General features: G+C 41.3%; 1 protein-coding gene across 1 annotated transcript in view; it reads left to right on the top strand.

The window, feature by feature from the left end:
- Positions 1-25,658, top strand: part of LOC132830132 (adhesion G protein-coupled receptor B2-like) — a 500,291-nt gene that overhangs the window by 205,277 nt on the left and 269,356 nt on the right. The window contains exons 10-13 of the mRNA XM_060847634.1: positions 761-869; positions 7,174-7,308; positions 9,448-9,462; positions 19,772-19,847. Of these exons, the coding sequence (XP_060703617.1) occupies positions 761-869; positions 7,174-7,308; positions 9,448-9,462; positions 19,772-19,847 (335 nt within the window). The remainder of the gene's footprint in view (positions 1-760; positions 870-7,173; positions 7,309-9,447; positions 9,463-19,771; positions 19,848-25,658) is intronic.

Genomic DNA, 25,658 nt, shown 5'->3' with positions numbered 1-25,658 from the left:
AACAAATCTCTGTACCTGTCCTCAGTTATAATAACTTAGGTACATATGCACCAAGATCTTTCTGCTTCTGTGCATCCTTTAGCACAGTATTCTTTATTTTGTACATTCTCTTCACATTCTTTGTACCAAAATGTATCACCTCACACTTCTCCGTATTTACCTGCCACCGAACTGCCCACTCCACCAACTTGTCATTGTCCTTTTGACATTCTAAACTGGACGTGTAGATGAAGGTATTGAGGAAGATCATGGGCGTAGACTGCTGAGGCCATGGCTGCTAATAATGGGATACAGAAAATCTAGATTATCAAGAAGTCATAACTAGAGGAATACAGAGTTCTGTGAGGTCCATAGGCCTGGAAGAGTTGACAGAGATAAGGAGAGGGAAGATTATGGAGTGATTTGAACATAAGGTGAGAAATTTAAATTTTAGTATTTATGAAACCAGTAGCTTCGGCATAAAACTTCTGAATTCCCATGGAGTTGTATCCAATTCCAGAATGGGAAGCAACACTTACATAAATTTTATGTTCTTAATGAAATACATAATGCACTAACAGTAATTAATTTACTTAAATATTTGATCTAAATTTTGCATTTCAAATCAAGTTCTAGTCCAGGATTACAAGTGCTTATACTTCCAAACTCCATGAATAATCAATTATGCTAGAGTGACTGTTGTAATTGAAATAATAAGATTTTCTCAGAGTTTAATCATGGTATTACTGTTAATACAGTCATGTTGATTCATTTCACAAAGGTTGCACCTGGATCGATCTACTTGATGCGGGTAGTTGAAGATTTTATCCACATTGTGGGTCATGGGTTAAAGGTGTTTCAGAGTGCCCTTATTGTGACAGATAACCTTGGTAAGTTCAGAAAATACAAGTGATTTGTTTGTTCTGAGGTATTGAAATTAAGTGGAACATCAATGTAACTTTTGGGCTAATGTGATTTTCTAGGAGAAAATGGGTATTCTCCAATAACTCTTGGCTGAAGTTGTGACACTCCACATACTGATCAATTTACAAACCAATAATTGTCTTGGAATGAGATTGGACCAATCCACATTCTAATCAGTTCACCCACTAATACTGATCTTGAATTGAGATTGCACTGAAGTTATGTCAACATTATTAGTGGGCGGCACAGTGGGTAGCACTGCTGCCTCACAGCGCCAGAGACCCGGGTTCAATTCCGAAGTCCAAAGATGTGCGGGTGAATTGGCCATGCTAAATTGCCCGTAGTGTTAGGTAAGAGGTAAATGTAGGGGTATGGGTGGGTTGCGCTTCGGCAGGTCGGTGTGGACTTGTTGGGCCGAAGGGCCTGTTTCCACACTGTAAGTAATCTAATCTAAGTAATCTAATTATTCCATGTCCAAACCAGCACCACTTCTGCTCTCTGTCTTTGCCCTTTCCCACACAATTAAAATTAAAATTTCAAGTGATAGCCATGAGCATACAAAACCCATTTGATTAAGTGATTGGGGCAGCATTTCACTAATGACACGTGCAGTCAACTGATAATGCTTAGGCTATAAAAGAGACCTCTGGTTAAACACGGAGACGATACATCATGGAGCTGAATTTTTCATTCCCATTGCCCATGTCATGTCAACTTTTCTCACATGACTACCTGCTCTTCAGCTTATTAATTAATTATACAATCAACTTCTACAGCATCAAATCATGCAATCATATGACAAGCCAGGTGGAAGTGCTTGCTACTGCCGGGGCTTTGTTGTGGTCATGGCCTCTGATGCTATTCTTAAACAGCACTTCTGCAACACTTAAGATGCTGCAAACCAGGAACGTACCATCACAATCTGCTGTTCCACACTGTAATTGAGAAAATGGTTCAAAAAGAGATGCTGGCACCCTGTTTCCTGACAAGTACTTGGAGTTCCTGGTGGAAGAGGAGTGATCTTTCGTCCAGACTGGCAAAGGAGGCCATGCCATCAGAGCCTGGATGAAAATAGATACCTGGGTCAAGGCTGTCTCCAAGGTGAAAATATTCTGCAATCCTGGAAGAAGGTTAATTACCTCTGCACTCTGCAATAGTTCGTGCTGCAGTTTTCTCTCTGCCACTCCATTTTCATAGTACCACTGCACACACTCCATCTCAGCCACTGATTAGCTAGCTTCAAACACTTCTCAGTGCTAAAAAATCTTAAAGGAACAAAACCAGATGAAGCACCAGCATTGATCTAAACATAGGAAACAACAAAGCAAATCAAGCCCTGTTGATGCTGAAATGTTTTCCTTGCCAACATCCAGGGGATTGTGCCAAAATTGGGAGGGATGTCTCATAGATTAATCAAGTAACAACCTGACATAGTGAGAGGCGGCACAATATCTTAGTGGTTAGCACTACTGCCTCGCAGTTCCATGGACCCAGGTTCGTTCAATCCTCAGCTGAAAATGTGTTGCTGGAAAAACGGAGCAGGTCAGGCAGCATCCAAGGAGCAGGAATTCCTGAAGAAGGGCTCATGCCCGAAACGTCGATTCTCCTGCTCCTTGGATGCTGCCTGACCTGCTGCGCTTTTCCAGTAACACATTTTCAGCTCTGATCTCCAGCATCTGCAGTCCTCACTTTCTCCTCATTCCATCCTCAGGCCACTGTCTTTGTGGAGTTTGCACATTCTCCCCGTGTCTGCTTGTCTGCTCCAGTTTCCTCCCACGGTCCAAAGGTATGCAGGTTAGGTGGACTGGCCATGCTAAAATACCCCATAGTGTCCAGGGATGTGAAGGTCAGGGGAGTTAACCATGGCAAATGCAGGGTTAGAGGGGTGGGAAAGTGGATCTGGGTGGGATGATCCTTGGAGTGTCGATGTGGACCCGATGGGATGAATGGCCTGCTTCCACACTGTAAGGATTCTGATAGTCATACTCACAGAATTATACTTTACAGATCAGGTCAACTTTGATTACCCAATGACAGGATAGGCAGAACAGAGGTGGTAAGACCATGATATACTGTCAGGAGCACGTTGTTTCCTTAACATTGATTACATCCTGATTGAAGTTTCATTGCATTACGTCAAAAATAGGTAACAAAACCACTCCTGATTACCATTTACTGCCCCTACTTTGACTGATGGATCATATAGTCTCCTAATGGCACCATATCCACAAGTGTCCATCCACTACAAAATGCACTGCAGAAATTCACCAGGCCTCCTTAAGATAGCACTTTCCAAATTGATGACCACTTCTATCCAGAAGGGCAGCAGATTCACGTGAACAGTGCCACCTGCAAGATTCCCTCCGAGCCACTAACCATCCTGACTGGAAAATGTTTCACCCATCCTTAAGTGTCAGTGGGTCAAAATCCCAGAACTTCTTCCCAAATAACATTGTGGCATTTCCAGCAACCTTCATCCAGAAGTGCTGAGTGATTGATCCATCTTAGCCTCCTCTGAGGATCCAAATCCAGTCTTAAACCAATTCAATTCATTCCACATGATATCAAGAAATGGTTGAAAGTACTGGATACTGCAAAGTTAAAGGGTTCCTGACAATATTCCACCAATAGTAATGACTTGTCAAGTCTTTACTCACCAATCAATCTCAATACAAGATTGGCATATAACCAGGAATGAAGAATTTGTACACAATGAAGAACTTTTGTGCTGTACACAAAAAAAGGATGAATGCAACCAACCAATTAGTGCTTTATTAGTTCACCCATAATCAACAGTGAAGCCATAAGCAGTGCTATCAAGCAGCACTTCCTTCGCAATAATGTTTTCACTACCTCTCAGTTGTGACCCTCCAAGGCCACTTAGCTTCTGATCTCATCATAGCCTTGGTTCAAACATGGGCAAAAGAACTGAACTCCAGAAAGCTGGTGAAGGTGACTGCCTTTCACATCAAAAGTAGTATCAGAATGCCCTTGCAAAACTAGTCAATTGGAATAAGAGAAAAACATTGCTGGTGGAATTTTTACTGAACACAAACAAAGATGACAGGATGTTGGAGATCAATCATCACAATTCTATACCATAATTTCTCAGGGTAGGGTCTGAGGCCCAATCATCTTATTCATTGACCTTTGCTCTGTTATATGGTCATAAGTGGGATGATCTCTGATATTTGTACAATGTTCAGAACCATCTTAGTTCCTTGGATAACAAAATAAACTTTGTCCAAATGCAGCAAGACCTGGACACTATCTAGGCTTGGCCTGACAGTGGCAACTAACACTAATGTCACACAAGTGCCAAGCAATGACCATTTGCAACAAGAGAGAGTCTGTCCATTGCCTCTTAAATTCATTGGCATTGCATCAGCCAGTATCAGCATTTTGACCAGAAACTGAACTCGGTGAGCCATATAAATACTCTGGCTGCAAGACCAGTTTAGAGGTTAGAAATTCTGTGATGAGTAACTCTTCTCCTCATTCTCTATAGCCTGTCCAACATCTACAAGGCACAATTCAAGACTGTGATGGAATATACCTCACTTGAATGAGTGCAACTCCAAGAATACTTGAGAGGCTTGACATCACCCAGACAAAAATAGCCACTTGATTGGCACCACATCCACAAACCCTCCATCACCAATGCATAGTACTATCTACAAGGTGCAGTGCAGAAACTTACTAAGACTTCTTTAGATGGCATCTTCCAAGCATATGACAACTATAATCTAGAAAGAAAAAAGCAACAGATTCATGGGATCATGACCACCTATGTGTTCCTTTCCAAGTCACTTGCCATCCTGACTCGGAAATATAATGCTGTTCTTCCACCTTAACTGAGTTAAAATCTTGGAACTCCCTCTCTAACAGTACTATGTGCACTGCACCAATTGGACTGCAGCAGTTGAAGAAGGAACCTTACCACCATTTCTCAGGTGTAAGTAGAATAATAAATGGCCAGCAAGTGAATTCCACTTCCTATGAATCCTCTAGTTATATTTTCTAGCACCGGGAAAAATAGTCCACATATCCTGATAGTCAACTGGTCCCCTTTCCACACAAATATATTTGGATTGATTGCCTAAAATGCAACATGGCCACCCTGCATTCTCAGACATGGCCAGTGACCATTACTGAACAGGTCGTAGAAAATGACAATGCACATGCCAATGATGTTACTGTGGCAATGAGGTGGAGGCGGGGGCCTGCATGGGAGTGGGACGAAGGCCAGGAATAGGAGATGGAGTGGTCTATACCTGGAAATGGACAGGAATGAAACGGAGAACAGGTAAGGAAGGGGTGAGGGAAGTCAGGAGTTGGAGTGTCTGCCCTCACCAACCATTGCCTGACCCTTTCCAAATATCATTGCATTGCCATTTGTGTCAGGGAACATCCGCCGTATTATGTTCCTTGTTAGGTGGCATTCACAATAAGCAGCTTAATACTTCCCACACCATTACCTCTTAGCATGCATACTAACCTTGTATATGTCATTTTATCAAATGCTTTTAGAAGTCTAAATACAGGTAGTTCTTTAACGTAGTGGTTATGTTGTGCAAACCTGTGTTACAGAAAAATAGTACTTTTAAATACAGCGCTTAAACTGTTGGCGATGTAATCACATTACAGCCAATACACATTTTAAAAGGTTGCAATTTAGAAATAATATCCTCAATTTGTCAGTCGCTGAAAAAGGACTTATGCTGAAATATCAACTCTCCTGCTCCTCAGGCGCTGCCTGACCTGCTGTGCTTTCTCCAACGTCAATTTTCGACTCTGATGCTCCAGCATCTGCAGTCCTCACTTTCTCCTGTATAAGGCTCTGGTCAGACTGCATTTGAAATATTGTGAGCAGTTTTGAGCCCCATCTTAGAAAGGATGTGCTGGGGTGCCCACAGGAGGTTCACAAGCATGATCCTGGGAAATAAGGACTTGTCATATAAGGATCAGTTGAGGACACTGGGTTTGTCCATGCTGATACTTAGAAGGGGGAAATCTGATTGAAGTTTACCAAGGGGCCTGGGAAGAGTGGATGAGGAGAAGATGTCTCCAGTAGTAGAAGAGACTAGAATTCAAGGGCACAGTTTCAGAGTGAAGGGATGACAGTTAGAACTGGGATGAGTAGGAATTTCTTCAGCCAGAGGGTGATGAACATGTCAAACTAATTGTTGCAGAAGGCCGTGGTGGTCAAGTCATTGAATGTTTTTAGGACAGAGATAGATAGGCTCCTGTACTCTGAAGGTGGCTGCACAGGTAGATATATCTGAGTGGTCAATAAGACATATGGTATGCTTGACTTCATCGGAAAGGGTATTGAGTATAAGAGCTGGTAGGTCATGTTAAAATTGTACAAGACATTGGTTTGGCAGCATTTAGAATACTGTGTTCAGTTCTGGTCGCCACATTACCAAAAGGATGTAGATGCTTTGGAGAGGGTGCAGAGAAGGCAACGAGAATGTTGCCTGATATGGAAGGTGCTAGTTGTGAAGAGAGGTTAAGTAGGTTAGGTTTGTTTTCATTAGGAAAAAGGAGATGGGGTTGGGGGGGAACTTGTTTGAGGTCTACAAAATCTTGAAAGGTATAGACAGGATAGATAGTGCTTTTTCCCAGGGTGAGGGATTCAATCACAAGAGGTCATGCATTCAAGATGAGAGGTGAAAACTTTAAGTGGGATAAACGCAGCAAGTACTTTGCACAGAGGGTGATAGGTGCCTGGAATGCGTTGCCAGCAGATGTAGTAAAGGCAGGCACAGTAGATTCACTTAAGGCGTGTCTGGATAGATGCATGTGTAGGTGGGGAGCAGAGGGATACAGATGCTGAGGAATTTGGGTGATAGGTTTAGACAGTGGATTTAGATCAGCTCAGGCTTTGAGGGCTGAAGAGCCTGTTCCTGAGCTGTAAATTTTCTTTGTTCCTTGTTCCTTGTTCTTTGATCTGTAGGGGGTTCAAGGGTTGTGAGGAGAAGGCGGGAGAATGGAGTTGAGAAACGTATCAGCCATGATCAACTTGTAAAGCAGATTTGATGGGTCATATGACCTAATTCTGCTTCTGTTTCTTATAGTCTAATGAGATAAGCAAATGTGGCACGAATCAGGAATCAAACTTGGGCTTCATTGTTTTGTTATGGTTACAGTCTAAGCCACTAGAAGGTTTGCCAGGCACTTATTGATTGGTAAGATTGTACGACAGTGGAAAATAATATGATTAGACCAAGTGTGATTAAAGCAATAACTTTATCCTCATCTTTTCAGTGACTAGTATACAACGAGAGCCTGTATCTGCTGTGTCAACTGATATCAGCTTCCCAATGAAAGGCAGAAGAGGAATGAAAGATTGGGCAAAAAATTCAGAAGACAAACTTTATATTCCAAAAGAGGTGTTCACACGTTCTTCCTCAGGTACCTGCAATTAACATTTTATGGACAACTATAACTGTATTGCCACATTTGATAAGTTTATCCTTATCCCTGTTTCTCAGAACTTCATAAGAACCTGAATCTTCTGAAACATTTTATCCTTTTGGCTATTTGATTAAAGTTCTTCTCCATTAACCTGTAGAGAAGCCTTCAGAGGCATGTGCCAATGATATATCTTATTTTAGAATTTGGTGAAATGTATCTCCTATGTGTACTTTTTTTTGCAAAGTTCCTTGTATGGCACATACCTCTGTTATAGCTTGTGGATGTAAGCAGAATATAGTTCCTGACATAAATTATTTCAAATCAACTCTCAGTCGGAATAGATTATCACATCATTAATTTATTTGCATTTGTGAGATTTGCTATCTGCAAATCCATCTTCTGTGTAACAACTGCGGATGTTGGAAAGATGCCTGAAAAAAGGTGTAAATAAAGAAATATAGATGTTATCCTGATGAAGTCTGACAGCTTCTAAAATGTATTTGAATTTCCAGTGATTGGTTGAATCAATCACTGGTTGATTGATTTTAAATTTTAAAACTTTTTTTGTCATAAGTTAATGAAAAGCAACACTTTACACAACATTGAGTAGGAAACTAAAAAAAACAGAAAAAAATCTCTCATTTAACACGACCAAAAATCCCCCTCATATTCTAATTCTCTCTGCCCTTTTAGGAGACACTTATTTTTAAGTTTGTCACAGAAAGTGGGCCTTACTTACTAGACCAGTTTTTATTATCCAGAGGTAATTGATCATGAGCAGCTGGTGATAAACTGCCTTCTTGAACCATTACATTCCTACAGTGTCGATGCAACCAGAATACAGTTCGGAAGGAAAGTCCAGGATTTTGATCCAGTGGAACAAATGGATAATGATATAGTCCCAGATCAGAATGGGGAGTGGTTTATAGTGGAACTTGCAGATAATGATTTTCCTTTGCATTTTCTGCCTTTGTTTTATTGGTAGTAGGGTCGTAAGTTCAGAAGTTATTGTTGAAGGAGGCTTAGCAAATTTCAGCAGTGCATCCTGTAGATGGTACATATTGCTACTATAATACACTGGTCACAAAAGGAGTAATTGTTGAAGGTGGTGGAAGCATTCCATAACTAAAGATGTTTAGGCCTTTTATCCAAGTAGGAACGCTAATTAGCTATCCCCTGGATCCCCAATTCCATTGTATCTTGGAATTAAATATACTGCTTAAAGTATAATTATTTATAAAACTTGATATTCTTAGAATGCAAATTGTTACATTTCCTAGCTACGTTCCTGGGAGACAGTGCTCATTTTAATTCTAGAATGATGAGATTCTCATGGATCTGACTCCGCCAACTCTACAAAGAGAATGCAGGCTTCCAGATGTGGAGATGGACTGCATGGAAGGCCCACCTTAGTGGTCTGGCATTATGTTCAAGTTTTTATTTAATTAAAACATTGAACAGTCCTCGTGTCCTCCTTTCGTCATCCTTCACCCCCCCCCTCACACTTCCAATATCCCCTCCATGCCAATAAAGGCAACCACCTGCCCACTCTACTCATTTTCATAGTCATGCTGAAATGAAACAAGCATGTGTCCCTTGCAAAATTATTTTTAAAACACAGTATTTGATGAAAGACAGAACATTTAATTAATTTGCATTAAATTCTCAAGGTTTCAGACATTTCACTTAAATATTTAATTTCTTATTAAAACAAAAATGTATGCACTATCAAAGAGTCACACATCAAAATGGTAACTTTGTTTCTTTATTCCCAAATGCTGCTAGAGCTGCTGAGTTTCTCCAGCATTTTCTGTTTTTGATGAGGTTCCCTACATTTTGTTTCAGATTTCCAGCATCTGCAATATTTTGCTTTCACGAGTTTTGAGAAGATTGGTAGCTCAGGTTGAGGTTTTGGATGTAGGTTTGCTCGCTGAGCTGGAAGGTTCATTTCCAGACATTTTGTCACCATGCTAGGTAACATCTTCAGTGGGCCTCCAGGCAAAGCACTGCTGCTGATTCCTGCTTTCTATTTATATATTTGGGTTTCTTTAGGCTGGTAATGTCAAGGCATGATGAAATGACATTACCAACCCAAAGAAACCCAAACGTATAAGTAGAAAGCAGGAATCAGCAGCAGGGGTTTGCCTGGAGGCCCACTGAAGATGTTACCTAGTAGGGTGATGAAACGTCTGGAAATAAGCTCAGCGAGCAAACCTACATCTATTTTGCTTTCACTTTTATTCTATAAACACTTGGATCTGTCAAGAATATATTAATTTATCTAGCAACCCACTGTAACAAGGTTAGGTTGTAAAATCAGATATACAGCAAAAGTCCTCTGATAATTACCCTCAGATTTATGTCAAAAGAATGAAAGATAATTCCATTTTGTTTTCTAAAATCATCACTATTTTTTAAATGTAAGGCTCAGCAGATCTAAATCCCTCTGTAGTTTTAAAGCATACCTAAATTCTACTATATGTCTAGCATTTGAAATAAATTTGGGCAGTTCTTTGATATCTTAACAGTTATTTTACAACTTTGGTAGTTCTAATGATTTTGCATACTCTTTTTTATACACATTCATCTCTGTTATTAACAATTTCAAAGACCACCTCATCTCTTTCAAACATGTCCCAGGATGGAATCCAAAGAGATACCCACAGAGCCCATAGACTTGCAAGTAAGCACTAACATCAGTGGGCATTCAAAAAGAAATGGTCCACACAGAGGCTAGATGCCTTCAAGTCAGTGTCAGCTAAAACCAAACTAAAACTCATAGATGCCTGTGCCCATGTTAACACAAAGTGATTTTTTTAAAAAAAACAGTCATAGGATGGGGGCATCGCTGGCTGGCTCAGCATTCATTGTCCACATTGGCAGACAGAGAAAATTACTAATCCATTAGCCTAGGGCTCAATAAGAGCACAGTTCCCAAATGGGTAGGAGTCAATTCTGAAAATGTTTTCATTAAACATTTGTGTTTGAGGCCTTTTTCATCGTGTGCAGGCCATCACCCAAAAGAAGCTGAACAATGCAATGATAGACAAAGAAATTAGTGATGGAGACTGGATAATACAAAGTATAATGAGTATTACATTTGAGTTGATAGTAAAATGAAAATAAACAGTTTGGATTGGTTTAGACGGCAAGTTTTCGTTTTCTTTTTAATTCAAACACTAAGTTTTATCTTTATACAAGACACTTTACGACTAAAACAGATGGAATTCAGAAAGGCTTTTAATAATAATTATTTTAAAAACCTTCAATATGAGTTTTTCACAGAGTCGGAGAGCTTTTTTGAAAATAATTATATGTATTAAGAAATAATGTGATCAGAATTGACCTTGAAGAAAACTTACAGGATTAAGCAGCAATGGTACTACAGAAAATTGCAGTACAAATCTATTTTCTGAACTGATAATATGAGAAACTGCTTTGCATGCGTAAATATATGCAGAAAATTTTAATTGCCAGTCTGACTTTAAAATTTGAAATGAAAGGGTAGTTTATGTACCATACCCGTACCTGTAAACAGTATTCTTAAACTGCCCCCAGATCAGACTACATCATTGCTGGGTCACCTTATGCCAGTTTAATGTGTGGCTGGGAGGCTCATCCCCATATAAATGCTTTCTTGAAAATCCATTCCAGACATTGATTGGATTACTTAATTCTAAAGTCAAAAGGCTCTGTCATTGGTTATTTGTAATGGAATGTTTTTACTGCGATTGCAAAAAATGTTTTGTAATCAATACAAGTCATCTGGAAAAATATATTGCTGAGTGAACAGGTACGGAAAAATGCAGAAATATGATGAAAGTTTAAGCGCATGATGACAGAAGAAAAACTGATCCCAATACTGGAAATATACTTTGAAAATTATTGACTTAATCACCCTGATTTAAAAGGGCCTATCAGAGTCAGCTTTTCACTGCTGACTCAGTTGCCCAATATTTCAGGAGAGTGTAGCTCATTACCTATTCTAATTGTGTGGAGCTGGTGAATTATTTTATGGCCCACCAAAGTCCAGCCATTCAAAATGATTATAAATCAATTTATTTTAAAATAGCGCTTGCCATTTGATTACATCGTGTTGAAGTATGTCAGCAGAAAGAACACCACTGCCTGTTAGCATGACTGTTGGTTTCTGTAAAATCAAGTGCACAACAGATTAGATGAAAAATGTGTTGCTGGAAAAGCACAGCAGGTCAGGCAGCATCCAAGGAGCAGGAGAATCGACGTTTCGGGCATAAGCCCTTCTTCAGGAATGAGGAGGGTGTGCCAAGCAGGCTAAGATAAAAGGTAGAGAGGAGGGACTTGGGGGAGGGGCGTTGGGAATGCAATAGGTAGAAGGAGGTTAAGGTGACAGTGATAGACCAGAGAGAGGGTGGGGGCGGAGAGGTCGGGAAGAAGATTGCAGGTCAAGAAGGCGGTGCTGAGTCTGAGGGTTGGGACTGAGATAATGTGGGGGGAGGGGAAATGAGAAAGCTGGAGAAATCTGCATTCATCCCTTGTGGTTGGAGGGTTCCTAAACGGAAGATGAGGCGCTCTTCCTCCAGGTGTCATGTTGCCATGGTCTAGCGATGGAGGAGGCCAAGGACCTGCATGTCCTTGGCGGAGTGGGAGGGGGCGTTAAAGTGTTCATGCTGTAAGGTTGAGTGAAATAGGAGTTGATGGGAAGGGTGAGGGCAGTAACAAATTAAAAATACTATACATAAATGCACGAAGCATTAAAAATAAGATGGATGAGCTTGAGGCTTTTTTGGAAATCAGCAGATACGATATTGTGGGGATAACAGATGTGGCTTCAAGTGGACAGGGCCTGGGAAATGAATATTCAAGGCTAAACGTGCTATCATAAGGACAGACTGAAAGGCAGAGGGGGGTGGGGTGGCCATGTTGGTAAGGAATGATATTTAGTCCCTTGCGCGGGGGGACCTAGAATCAGTGTGAATAGAGCTGAGAAATTCAAAGGGTAAAAAGACACTCTTGGGAGTTATCTACAGGCCCCCAAACAGTAGTCTGGATGTCAGATGTAAGTTAAATCAGGATATGAAATTGGCCTGTTGCAAAGATGTTACTACAGTTGTTATGGGGGATTTCAACATGCAGGTAGACTGGGAGAATCAGGATGGTATTGGACCTCAAGAAAGAGACTTTGTGGAGTGCCTCCGAGATGGATTCTTAGAGCAGCTGGTGCTGGAGCCGACCAGGGAGAAGGCAATTCTGAATCTGGTATTGTGCAATGAACCAGAATTGGTCAGGGACCTCGAAGTGAAGGAGCCATTGGGAAGTAGTGACCATAATACAATAAGCTTCAATCTGCAATTTGAGAGGGAGAGGGTACAATCGGAAGTGACAATATTTCTGTTGAATAAAGGGAACTATGGAGCTATGAGGGAGGAGCTGGCCAAAGTTCAATGGTGCAGGGTTGACAGTGGAGGAACAATGGCGGATATTTCTATGTATTATGCAGAAGTTGCAGGATCAGTTCATTCCAAAAAGGAAGAAAGATCCTAGAAGGAGGCATGGGTGGCCATGGCTGATGAGGGAAAGTAAGAAACATATGAAGTTACAAGAGAAAAAGTATAACATAGCGAAGATAAATAGGAAAATGTAAGACTGGGAAGCTTTTAAAGAACAACAGAGGATTACTAAGAAGGTAATACGCAGAGAAAAAATGAGGTACGAAGGTAAACCGGACAATAATATAAAGGAGGATAGGAAAAGTTTTTTTTTAGGTATGTGAAAGGCAAAAAAATGGTTAAGACTAAAATTGGGCCCTTGAAGACAGAAACAGGGGAATATATTACAGGGAACAAAGAAATAGCAGAAGAATTGAATTGGTACTTCAGATCTGTATTCACTGGGGAAGACACAAGCAATCTCCCTGAGGTAACAGTGGCTGAAGGACCTGAACTTAAGGGAATTTATATTTGCCAGGAATTGGTGTTGGAGAGACTGTTAGATCTGAAGGTTGATAAGTCCCCAGGATCTGATGGTCTACATCCCAGGGTACTGAATGAGGTGGCTCGAGAAATTGTAGATGCGTTGGAGATTATTTTCCAGAGTTCGATAGATTCGGGATCAGTTCCTGCAGATTGGAGGGTGGCTAATGTTATACCACTTGTTAAGAAAGGTGGGAGAGAGAAAGCAGGAAATTATAGACCAGTTAGTCTGACCACAGTGCTGGAAAAGATGCTGGAGTCTACTATAAAGGATGAAATTACGATACATCTGGATAGTAGTAACAGAATAGGTCAGAGTCAGCTTGGATTTATGAAGGGGAAATCATGCTTGACTAATCTTCTGGAATTTTTTGAGGATGTAACTCTGAAAATGGACGAGGGAGATCCAGTAGATTTAGTGTACCTGGGCTTTCAGAAAGCTTTTGACAAAGTCCCACAAAGGAGGTTAGTGAGCAAAACTATGGCGCATGGTATTGGGGGCAAAGTACTAACTTGGATTGCAAGTTGGTTGGCTGATAGGAAACAAAGAATAGTGATAAACGGCTCCATTTCAGAATGGCAGGCAGTGACCAGTGAGGTACCACAGGGATCAGTGCTGGGACCGCAGCTTTTTACAATATATATTAATAATATAGAAGATGGTATTAGTAATAACATTAGCAAATTTGCTAATGATACTAAGCTGGGTGGCAGGGTGGAATGTGATGAGGATGTTAGGAGATTACAGGGTGACCTGGACAGGTTAAGTGAGTGGTCAGATACATGGCAGATGCAGTTTAATGTGGATAAATGTATGGTTATCCACTTTGGTGGCAAGAACAGAAAGGCAGATTACTACCTAAATGGAATCAATTTAGGTAAAGGGACAGTACAGAGAGATCTGGGTGTTCTTGTACACCAGTCAGTGAAGGTAAGCATGCAGGTACAGCAGGTCGTGAAGAAGGCTAACAACAAGAGGGATTGAGTATAGAAGCAAAGAGGTTCTTCTGCAGCTGTACAGGGCCCTGGTGAGACCACACCTGGAGTACTGTGTGCAGTTCTGGTCTCCAAATTTGAGGAAAGACATTCTGGCTATAGAGGGATCGCAGCGTAGGTTCACGATGTCAATTCCTGGAATGGCGGGATTACCTTACACTGAAAGACTGAAGCGACTGGGCTTGTATACCCTTGAGTTTAGAAGACTGAGAGGGGATCTGATTGAGACATATAAGATTATTAAAGGATTGGACACTCTGGAGGCAGGAAACATGTTTCTGCTGATGGGTGAGTGCCGAACCAGAGGACACAGCTTTAAAGTACGGGGTAGACCATTTAGGACAGAGATGAGGAGAAACTTCTTCACCCAGAGCGTGGTGGCTGTGTGGAATGCTCTGCCCCAGAGGGCAGTGGAGGTCCAGTCTCTGGATTCATTTAAGAAAGAGTTGGATTGGCCTCTCACGGATTGTGGAATCAAGGGTTATGGAGATAAGGCAGGAAGAGGATACTGATTTAGGATGATCAGCCATGATCATATTGAATGGTGCTGCAGGCTCGAAGGGCAGAATGCCCTACTCCTGCACCTATTGTCTATTGTCTATTGTTCAGCCATGGGGCGGTTGGTTTGGTTGGTGCGGGTGTCCCAGAGGTGTTCTCTGAAATGTTTTGCAACTAGGCAGCCTGTCTCCCCAATATAGAGGAGGCTACATTGGGTGCAGCGGCTGCAGTAAATGATGTGTGTGGAGGTGCAGGTGAATTTGTGGCGGATATGGAAGGATCCCTTGGGGCCTTGGAGGGAAGTGAGGGGGGAGGTGTAGGCGCAAGTTTTGCATTTCTTGCGGTTGCAGGGGAAGGTGCCGGGAGTGGAGGTTAGGTTGGTGGGGGCTGTGGACCTGACGAGGGAGTTGCTGAAGGAGTGGTCTTTACGGAAGCTGATAGGGGTGGGGAGGGAAATATATCCTTGGTGGTGGGGTTTATTTGGAGGTGGTGGTTCCTCCACTTGTGAAACGTTTCAGAGAACACCTCTGGGACACCTGCACCAACCAACCCAACCGCCCCGTGGCTGAACACTTTAACTCCCCCTCCCACTCCGCCAAGGACATGCAGGTCCTTGGCCTCCTCCATCGCCAGATCATGGCAACATGACGCCTGGAGGAAGAGCGCCTCATCTTCCTTCTAGAAACTCTCCAACCACAAGGGATGAATGCAGATTTCTCCAGCTTTGTCATTTTCCCTCCCCCCACATTATCTCAGTCCCAAACATCGGACTCAGCACCGCCTTCTTGACCTGCAATCTTCTTCCCGACCTCTCCGCCCCCCACCCTCTCTCCGGCCTATCACCCTCACCTTAACCTCCTTCCACCTTTCGCATTCCCAACGCCCCTTCCCCAAGTTCCTCCTCCCTACCTTTTATCTTAGCCTGGTTGGTACACCCTCCTCATTCCTGAAGAAGGGCTCATGCCTGAAACGTCGATTCTCCTTCTCCTTGGATGCTGCCTGACCTGCTGCGCTTTTCCAGCAACACATTTTTCAGCTGTGATCTCCAGCATCAGCAGTTCTCACTTTCTTCTACTAGATTGTGGGTGGCACGGTGGCACAGTGGTTAGCACTGCTGCCTCACAGTTCCAGAGACCCAGGTTCATTTCCCAACTCAAGCGACTGACTGTGTGGAGTTTGCACATTCTCCCCTTGCTAGATGTGCTAAATTGCCCGTAGTTTTAGGTAAAGGGGTAAATGTAGGGGAATGGGTTGGTTGCGCTTCGGCAGGTCGGTGTGGTCTTGTTGGGCCGAAGGGCCTGTTTCCACACTGTAAGTAATCTAATCTAATCTAAAGATTAGATGTGCGAACTCAGTACTGTCACTCTTATAGGGCAATCTTAGGGGTACTATTGTTGGCTTTGGTTTCCTGGATAGTATTGAGGAAACTCAGTTAGAATTTCTCTCCTGAGGGCAGTGGTATAAGCATTACGATGTCAAATTGACCATCTATTTGACACCTTGCCCCCACCCCATCCCCCCACCAGCTCTTTTTTTTTGTTCTCATGATTCCAATTGGAAAGATAATTAAATATAGTTTTTAATGAGCGAGTAAATATTATTGCCAGCTTTAAATTATCACCCAAAGCTAATATCATCCTCTTGCTGATCACTTTTCCAGTAACTGTTACATATGCATGTGTAGTGTCTGGATTCATATTGTTTTATTATTTTACTTCATATTCACTAAGAATCAGGCTATGAATTTAACCAGTACTAACTTTTGGATCGTGAGCTAGCTCGCAGGTATTGCAGAGAAAGACTTTCAACATTTCAGTCTCAGCATAAAACAACAATGTTCCAATCAACTTGTCAATTTCCTGTGGAAGAATAATTCTTTAAGCAGTAATTTACAAAGTGCCGTATGCCCTGGGTCTTACACTGAAAAGTTGACAGGACTTTGTCCACACAAAACCTGGCTGCCTGACATTTTATGTTTGAAACAACAGTAATTGTTTAATCTGGGGAGGACGTCCTGCCTTAGAGAGCTGACAGTCAATTTAGTTAGTGTCAAAAAGGGTGGGCTGGAAAAGCACAGCAGATCAGGCAGTATCTGAGGAACAGTAGCGTCAAAGTGGTGAGTATGGCAGAGGATAATGCGCTGTATCTGGCGATTAGTGGGCTGGAAGGTGAGGACCAGGCCAATTTACTTAGCACTAATTAGCACTGCAACTTTGCAGTGCCAGGTTCAATGGTTCGTTTCCACCCTCTGATGACTGCCTGGATGAAGTTTGCATATTTTCCCCGTATCTGCATGGGTTTCCTCTGGGTACTCTATTATCTCCCCACAATCTAAAGATGTGCAGGTTAACTGGTTTGGCCTTGCTAAATTGCCCGTAATGTCAATGGGGTGCAGGCTAGGTAGCTAGATTCAGTGATTCAATTTAAATTCAGTAAATCCTGTGCAGTCATACCTCATAAAGAGTAGTACATTCAAAAGTGGGATTGTGAGACTGATAGCATGCTGAACAAGAAGAAACCAAGGTGAGACAGAGTCCTACAACATGGAGACAGATCCTTTGACCCAAATTGCCCACCAAAAGATCCATCCACGCTAACCCCATTTCCCTGCATTTGGCCCATATCTTTCTAATCATTTCCTATCCATGTTTTATTCAATTGCATTCAAATATTGTTAATGTACCCATTTCAACCATTTCCGCTAGCAGCTCATTCCATGTCTGTATTACCCTCTTTGTAAAAAAAACATTGCCCCTCAGGTTCCCTTTTATTCTTTTCCCACTAACCATAAACTGATGCCCTATAGTCCTCGATTCCTCAACTCTGGGAAAAAGACTGAGTACATTTGTCCTCTAATGCTTGTCATGATCATATACACTTCTGTAAGATACCCCTCAGTCTCCTGTGTTCTAAAAGAAAATGTTATAGTTTGTCCAACCTCTCCCTATAACTCAGACCCTTGAGTCCTGGACAACATACTTGGAAATTTCTTCTGCACTCTTTCCAGTTTAATAACATCTTTCCAATAACAAGGTGACCAAAACTAAACACAATACTCCAACTGTCACCTCACCAACATCCCGTACAACTGCAACATAACTTCCTAACTTCTATACTCAATGCCTTGACTGATGAAGGCCAGTGTGCCAAAGGCCGCCTTCACTGCCCTGTCTACCTGTGATTCCACTTTTAGAGAATCGTGCACCTGAACTCCAAGGTCCCTCTGTTCCTTATGGTCTTAAGGCCCTATCATTCAACATGAAACTCCTACCTTGATTTCACTTTCCAAAATGCAACACCTCACACTTATCAACATTAAACTTTCTCAGCCTATTTCCCCAGCTGATCAAGGTCCTGCTACAATTTCTGATAACCTTCCTCATTGTCCACGTTACCTCCTATTTTAGTGTCATCTGCAAACTTACTAATTATGACTCGTACATTCTCTTGCAAATCATTGATATAGATAACAGACAGCAATGGGTCCAGCACCGACCCCTGAGGCACTCCACTAGTCACATGCCTCCAGTCCGACAAGCATCCTTCTACTAATACTCTTTGCTTCCTACTATCAAGTGAAAAGTGAGGTCTGCAGATGCTGGAGATCAGAGCTGAAAATGTGTTGCTGCTTAAAGAGCAGCAGGTCAGGCAGCAGCCAAGGAGCAGGAGAATCGACATTTCGGGCAAAAGCCCTTCATCAGGAATGAGGAAAGTGTGTCCAGCAGGCCTGCTGGACACACTTTCCTCATTCCTGTAAGGGCTTTTGCCCGAAACGTCGATTCTCCTGCTCCTTGGATGCTGCCTGACCTGCTGTGCTTTAACCAGCAACACATTTTCAGCTCTTCCTACTATCAAGCCAATTTTGTATCCAATTTGCATGGTCCCCCTGGATTTCATGCAATCTAACCTTCCAGAGCAGCCTACCATGTGAAACTGAAAGGTCTGTTTCTGTGCTGTACATCTGTATGTTACTGAGAGTAGACTTATTAGTTGTAATGTATTAACTAAATGCTAGCCCAGACACTACCATTAATGTTTGTATACAATAGCCACCGATAATAAGCATTTGTTGGATTTAGTTTTAAAAGGTAGCTATGCTTTATTATGTCATGACAAATAACATTAAAAGTTGCTACTCCGGGTGAAATATCTTTCTGGAAGGAAAAACCCACTTCAAGTGATTTCTTAACATTCACTTCTCATCGAATATGTCAAAACAGATGAATGACCATTCATTTTATGGCATTTTGCATGGTATTTGCTTGTTAAATTTGGTGGCCATGTTTATAAACATTACATTAGTGAACGTCTCGTCAATAGAATGCTATTGCTGTGAATTGCTTTGGTTCTGCGTGCAATTGTGAAACAGGCTCAACCAGCTGTTGTTTTTTCTATTGGTATGTTTTAGGTCACTGTAGAGAGTACTGGACTGCAACTAATCTGTACCTGCAGTTGTGGTGCTCACTACTGCCTTTGGGTCATTAAAATTGAAAATTACTTTATTTCTTTAATAATGAATCTTGAATCAACCCAAATTTCATGAAGCCATTTTAAATGTTAATGGGATTTAGACTAAGGTGGTGCATACATTTTGAACTTCCAGCACATTGCACTTAGTATTTTGGGCTTTTCTGAATATGTTTAGGCTCCTAAAGAAAGTTTGTACAGGTTTACAAAGATTGAAAATCTCAAACTTCCTTCCTGAACAAAGTGCTCAAGAATCTATCAGCCTCAAGCTATAAACCTCATGGATGGAATCTTATGGTTTCCTTAGTTTTAATTGAAATATTTAATCATATATCTTAATTTGCTTCTTTTACTAATGATAATAACACTCATTTAAAATATTTTGATAGATATAGATGATCCTTATTGAATTGTGTGATTCTACATTATTCCTTTGTTCTAATATTGTTATAGAAGTGACTGTTTTAACATCCTAATGCCTCGATTTGAAATTTAATAGAACGAGCCTCACAATGTTGTTTTTCCATGCATTTTAGAAACAGATGACTCGACCTATTATGTGATCGGAGCTGTGCTATATCGGACGCTGGGTCTCATCTTACCTGTTACAAAGTAGGTCGGCGCTGTTCACATTCCATGAGCCATTGGATAGTGCTAGCTAAGAGTAACATCACTCTATCTGCTAAGATCTTTGGCACCCTATCCCCATAGTTGCCTTACTTACTTATCCTTTCACAGAAGCTGCCTATCTGTGCTGCTGCTCATTTGAATCACTGAACATGGAAACTATCGCCACTGAAAAAGGCATTATGGTTTGACTCCCAACCACCAGCTCTCCCGCAGCGAAAGAGACCTGTTAGATTTAAAAGGTACAGTCCACATTTCTGAAGGAGTCATGATCAGAATCTCCTACCAGAAATGTAGTGTGGTGCCTTACAGGGAAAAACAGGAATCCCTCAGTTGTCACTCCTCAATAAATCTGGCACATTCATTGATCCCCTGGTGTGTAAATATAAGAATGGTGACTGTGAGAGTATAGAGTTTCACCACCTCAAATAAGATTGAGAGCTGCCTGTTTTAGAACTAAGTGCAAAGCTCAAAAATCTGTCGTATATTTGAATTTGTGGAAAGGTGCAAAGATAACTGCATCCAGATAGTATAGTGACAAAGTCACTTCTATTACTAGGCTAGTAGCCAAGAAGAACATGAAGACTGCAGATGCTGGAGATCAGAGTCAAAAAGTGTGGTGCTGGAAAAGCACAACAGGTCAGACAGCATCCTAGGAACAGGAGATGATTTACAGCACTACACTTCTTGACACTAGTAACCAAGAATCCTAGCTAATTTTTCTGAGGACATAGGTTTGAATCCCATGATGACAGATAGTGAAATTTGAATTCAATAAAAATCTGTAATAAAATACTCACTTCATGCAATGTCCTTTAAGAAAGGAAATCTGCCAGTCTTACCTGGTCTGAGTCTACATGGGACTCCAGGCACACAGCAGTTGGTTGACTGTGACTGAGACTAGAGAGTGGCACTATATGTCACTTACAGCCAATAAATAAAAATGAAGTACTCTTACATAAGACCACATTATTTGATTTCATTATTGTTCCTGGCAATACAGAGAGTCATCCAACTTCATTTAATCATGGTTGAAAGGGTGTGATGTTTTGTTGTTAATTTAATTTTCAACAAGAATTTATGTCTTAACTGATTGTCATGACGTAAATTGCTTCTCAGGGGCTTTGCAAAGTAAAATTAGATGTTGTACCACCAAAAGCAACATTAGTCGGATGGTCAAATATGTGGTCAAAGAGATAGTTTGTTTAAAAATTGTTATGAAGGAAGGAAGAATGATAGATAAGTGGTGATGTTTAGGGAGAGAATTTCAGAGTTTAGTACCATTATGTCTACCATTGGTAGAGGCCGATTTGGAGCAGTGTTAGAGCAATTTAGTTTAGAGTTAATGGTCAAACAGCCAGAATGAGAAGAGCACAGAAGATTGGAGGATTAGAAGAGATTGTAGAGATTGGGACAGGTGTCGCCAAGGAGGCATTTAAAAATGATCATTTTTAAAGTTTGACAAACAATGTTCAAGGAGCAATAGTTATGCAATGTAATGAGTTGACAACAAAGGAGAGTATGAAAAATACCATTTATGTTCAGAACCTTTCAATAAGAATCATTATTGAAATATGTCAAAGCATTTCACCCAATGAATCACGCCTCTAATAATTTGCCTATACTGTGAGCTGGTCTCGCCGGATTCAATTCTGGTTGTGAGGACCTTTTGGCTTCCCCCATCACCACCCGCTGTTTCAATTTTGCCAGGACCGGATCTTACTGCATCCAATGTTTGATATTGTCAGCTATGATTCGAAGCATGTCCAGAAAATTTAAAACCATGACAGACTTTTCCAGTGGTGGTACCACCGGTGGTGTATCTGCCAGTGGAAGGCAGCTCAAAGCATCCGCTTTCACTACTTGGCCTCCTTTGTAACTATATGCAATCAGTATTGAAGTCCACCGCTGAATTCGGCCTGAAGCCATGGACAGCACTTCTCTTTAAGTAGGTCTGGCAGGGGTTTGAGGTAAGTTGTTATATTGGTGCAATTTTCTGACTTCAAATATGACCACGATACCTTCCTTCTCTATCTGGGCATATTTACATTTTGCATTAATCAAAGTCCTGAATGCATTAACTATTGGGTGTTCCTCACCATTGATCCACCCATGAGTTAATATTACCCCAATGCCATGCAGGGAGACATCACATGTCAATACTAGACCTCGCTTGGGATCATAGGAAGGAACACCTTAGAGGACAATTGCAGTTACTTCACTTATAACAGCTTGCCTAAGTGATCATTTCCAAGGCTGACCCTTTTTTAGGAGTTGATGCAAAGGTACCAGGATGTGTGAACGTTCCTTAATAGTTCACTAACCCAAAGAAAGATCTAAGCTCCGGTGCTGACCTGGGAGCCAGAGCATCTTTGATCACCCTCACTTTATCTTCCAATGTAACCCGGTCTTGTCAACTCTGTAGCCCAAGTAGATCACTTGGGGTGCCTAGATCACACATTCTAAGGTATCCCCTTCTAAGGTGTACCCTCTGCCTGTGAGAAATGTTTAAGGGCTATGTCCAAGTTCTTAAGTTCTCCTTATTGGTCTTCCCTCTTGTTAACACATCCTGGGGTAGTCCTTGGAAAATGTCCTCCATTGTTCACTGAAAAATTGCACAGGTTAATGATACCCCAAATGGCAGTCTTGTATATTGGTACAAACCCTTGTGGGTATTAACTGTAGCATACCTCTGAGAATCTTCATCTAAATACATATGGCTCATGTCTGACCTTCAAGAAGGACTGTCCCCCTACCAGCTTTGTGTATAAATCCTCTCTGTGAGGGATTGGGTACTTTGCCAGCTGGGAAAAGCAGTTTACTATTTGTTTAAATCTACAAAGGTAAATTGACCCAACGGGCTCACAATCAGTGTGACTGGTACAGCTCATTTGTCAAACCATTTGGCTGAGCTTGGCTTTGTTTTGGGATTTTGCAGTGGGCTGACCTAGAGGCCCTGAGTGAGGCAATGCAATTTCCTTCACTCAAGTGGTGGTCCCAAGTTCAGTCGGACTGAAGAGGGTGTCCACTTTCATTGAATCTCCTGTAACTCATATGCTTCACTGGCTGCATTTTCCAATGACAAAGCCAGTTGTAGTGCCTGTTTGAAGGCACTTTTGCATGGTTACATCATTAATTCCATATATCAAACTCTCTCTCAGCATCTCATTAAGGATTAATCCGAAGACAGTTGCATCTACCAGTCATCTTAACCTAATCAAAAATCACAGTACAGATTCCCCTGGTACTCGAATCGCTGATTGGACCAGATTATTAGCCCCAATCAAGGAACTCATTCTAAGAAATCTACCTGGCTGACCTTGTTATAATGACCACATTGATAAATAAGCAAATCCTTCTTCCTCTGACTTTTTTTTAAATCCGATGACCCTTCTTCCAATATCATCTAAGGCTCATTCTAAGGCCCAGATTTCAAAGTCTCACAATTCTCTGAGCGAGAAAAGAAAATCATCTCTAACCTAAAACGGTGACCCATAATTAAAAATTGGCCCCTGGTTCTGGACTCATCTACGAGAGGAAACATCCTTTTCGTGTCCACCTTACTAAGTCTGTTCAGGGTCCATGCACTCAATCTAGTCACCCTTCTAAATCTATTTATATTTATGTATGTAGCTCTCATACAGCACCAGTAAAACACATTAGATAATCATTATCATGCTATTTTCAGGAACTTGCTGTATACAAATTAGCTACAGCTAATTATCTTTACATGCTTTGCAGCTATACATAGAAACACCAACACTTTTGAAATCACTGTCTAAACTTTTCAACTTTTTTATCTCAAATATTATTGATTCAATCTTACCTTGACCTATTCATATACAAATAAAGACTTAAAAATCAGAAAATTATATTTTAATTTATTACAATGGATGCAAGTCAAGTTTATGGATTCCGTTTCATGTATCATTATAAATGAAGCTCCTTATTTAGCATGTATGGCATGAGTGACAAAGAACTTTGAGGAATGCAGAGTGTTTTCTATATAAAGCTTTCAGCAAGGCATTTCTCAAGGTTCCACATGGTACAACGGTTAGCAAAGTTAGATCACATAGAGTACTGGGAGAGCTAGACATTTGGATACAAAATTGCCTTGAAAGGAGAAGACAGAGAGTGATAGAGGGTCTTTTTTCAGACTGGAGATGTGTGACCAGCAGTGTGCTGCAAGGATCAATGCTGTGTACATTGCTTTGTCATTTATATAAAGTGTTGATGTGAATACAGAAAGATCTGTTAGTGAGTTTGCAGATGACACCAAAATTGGTGGTGTAGCTGACAATAAACAAGGTTATCTCAGAGTACAACAAGACCTTGATCAGATGGGTTGATGAACAAAGGAGTGGCAAATGGAGTTTAATTTAAAGAAATGTGAGGTGTTGAATTTTGGTAAGGCAAATTAAGCAGGAGTTAGACACTGAATACGATATTGTGGGGATAACTGAGACATGGCTTCAAGTGGACAGGGTCTGGGAAATGAATATTCAAGGCTACATGTGCTATCGTAAGGACAGACTGATAGGCAGAGGGGGTGGGGTGGCCATGTTGGTAAGGAACGATATTCAGTCCCTTGCGCGGGGGAACCTAGAATCAGAGGATGTAGAGTCAGTATGGATAGAGCTTAGAAATTCTAAGGGTAAAAAGACACTCTTGTGAGTTATCTACAGGCCCCCAAACAGTAGTCTGGATGTTGGATGTAAGTTGAATCAGGATGTAAGTTGAATCAGGAGCTGAAATTGGCCTGTGGGGACCTGTGGGAGATTTCAACATAACAGACTGGGAGAATCAGGATGGTATTGGACCTCAAGAAAGAGACTTTGTGGAGTGCCTCCGAGATGGATTATTAGAACACCTGGTGCTGGAACCTACCAGGGAGAAGGCAATTCTGGATCTAGTATTGTGCAACGAACCAGAATTGGTCAGAGACCTCGAAGTGAAGGAGCCATTGGGAAGTAGTGACCATATTACAATAAGCTTCAATCTGCAATTTGAGAGGGAGAGGGTACAATCGGAAGTGACAATATTTCTGTTGAATAAAGGGAACTATGGAGCTATGAGGGAGGAGCTGGCCAAAGTTCAATGGTACAATACCTTAGCAGGAATGACAGTGGAGGAACAATGGCAGATATTTCTGTGTATAATGCAGAAGTTGCAGGATCAGTTCATTCCAAAAAGGAAGAAAGATCCCAGGAGGAGGCATGGGCGGCTGTGGCTGATGAGGGAAGTTAAGAAACACATAAAGTTAAAAGAGAAAAAGTATAACATAGCAAAGATAAGTGGGAAAACGGAGGGCTGGGAAGCTTTTAAAGAACAACAGAGGATTTCTAAGAAGATAATACGCAGAGAAAAAATAAGGTACGAAGGTAAACTGGCCAAAAATATAAAGGAGGATAGTAAAAGCCTTTTTAGGTATGTGAAAGACAAAAAAATGGTTAAGACTAAAATTGGGCCCTTGAAGACAGAAACAGGGGAATATATTACAGGGAACAAAGAAATAGCAGAAGAATTGAATTGGTACTTCAAATCTGAGTTCACTGGCGGAGACACAAACAATCTCCCTGAGGTAACAGTGGCTGAAGGGCCTGAACTTAAGGGAATTTATATTTGGCAGGAATTGGTGTTGGAGAGACTGTTAGGTCTGAAGGTTGATAAATCCCGGGGCCTATGGTCTACATCCCAGGGTACTGAAGGAGGTGACTCGAGAAATCGTGGATGTATTGGTGATTATTTTCCAGAGTTCGATAGATTCGGGATCAGTTCCTGTGGATTGGAGGGTGG

The sequence above is a fragment of the Hemiscyllium ocellatum genome, chromosome 30 (assembly GCF_020745735.1).
Source record: "Hemiscyllium ocellatum isolate sHemOce1 chromosome 30, sHemOce1.pat.X.cur, whole genome shotgun sequence".
In the NCBI taxonomy this organism is placed as follows: Eukaryota; Metazoa; Chordata; class Chondrichthyes; order Orectolobiformes; family Hemiscylliidae; genus Hemiscyllium; species Hemiscyllium ocellatum.
The sequence above is the reverse complement of the archived record's forward strand: the minus strand, read 5'-3'. Positions and strand labels throughout refer to the sequence as shown.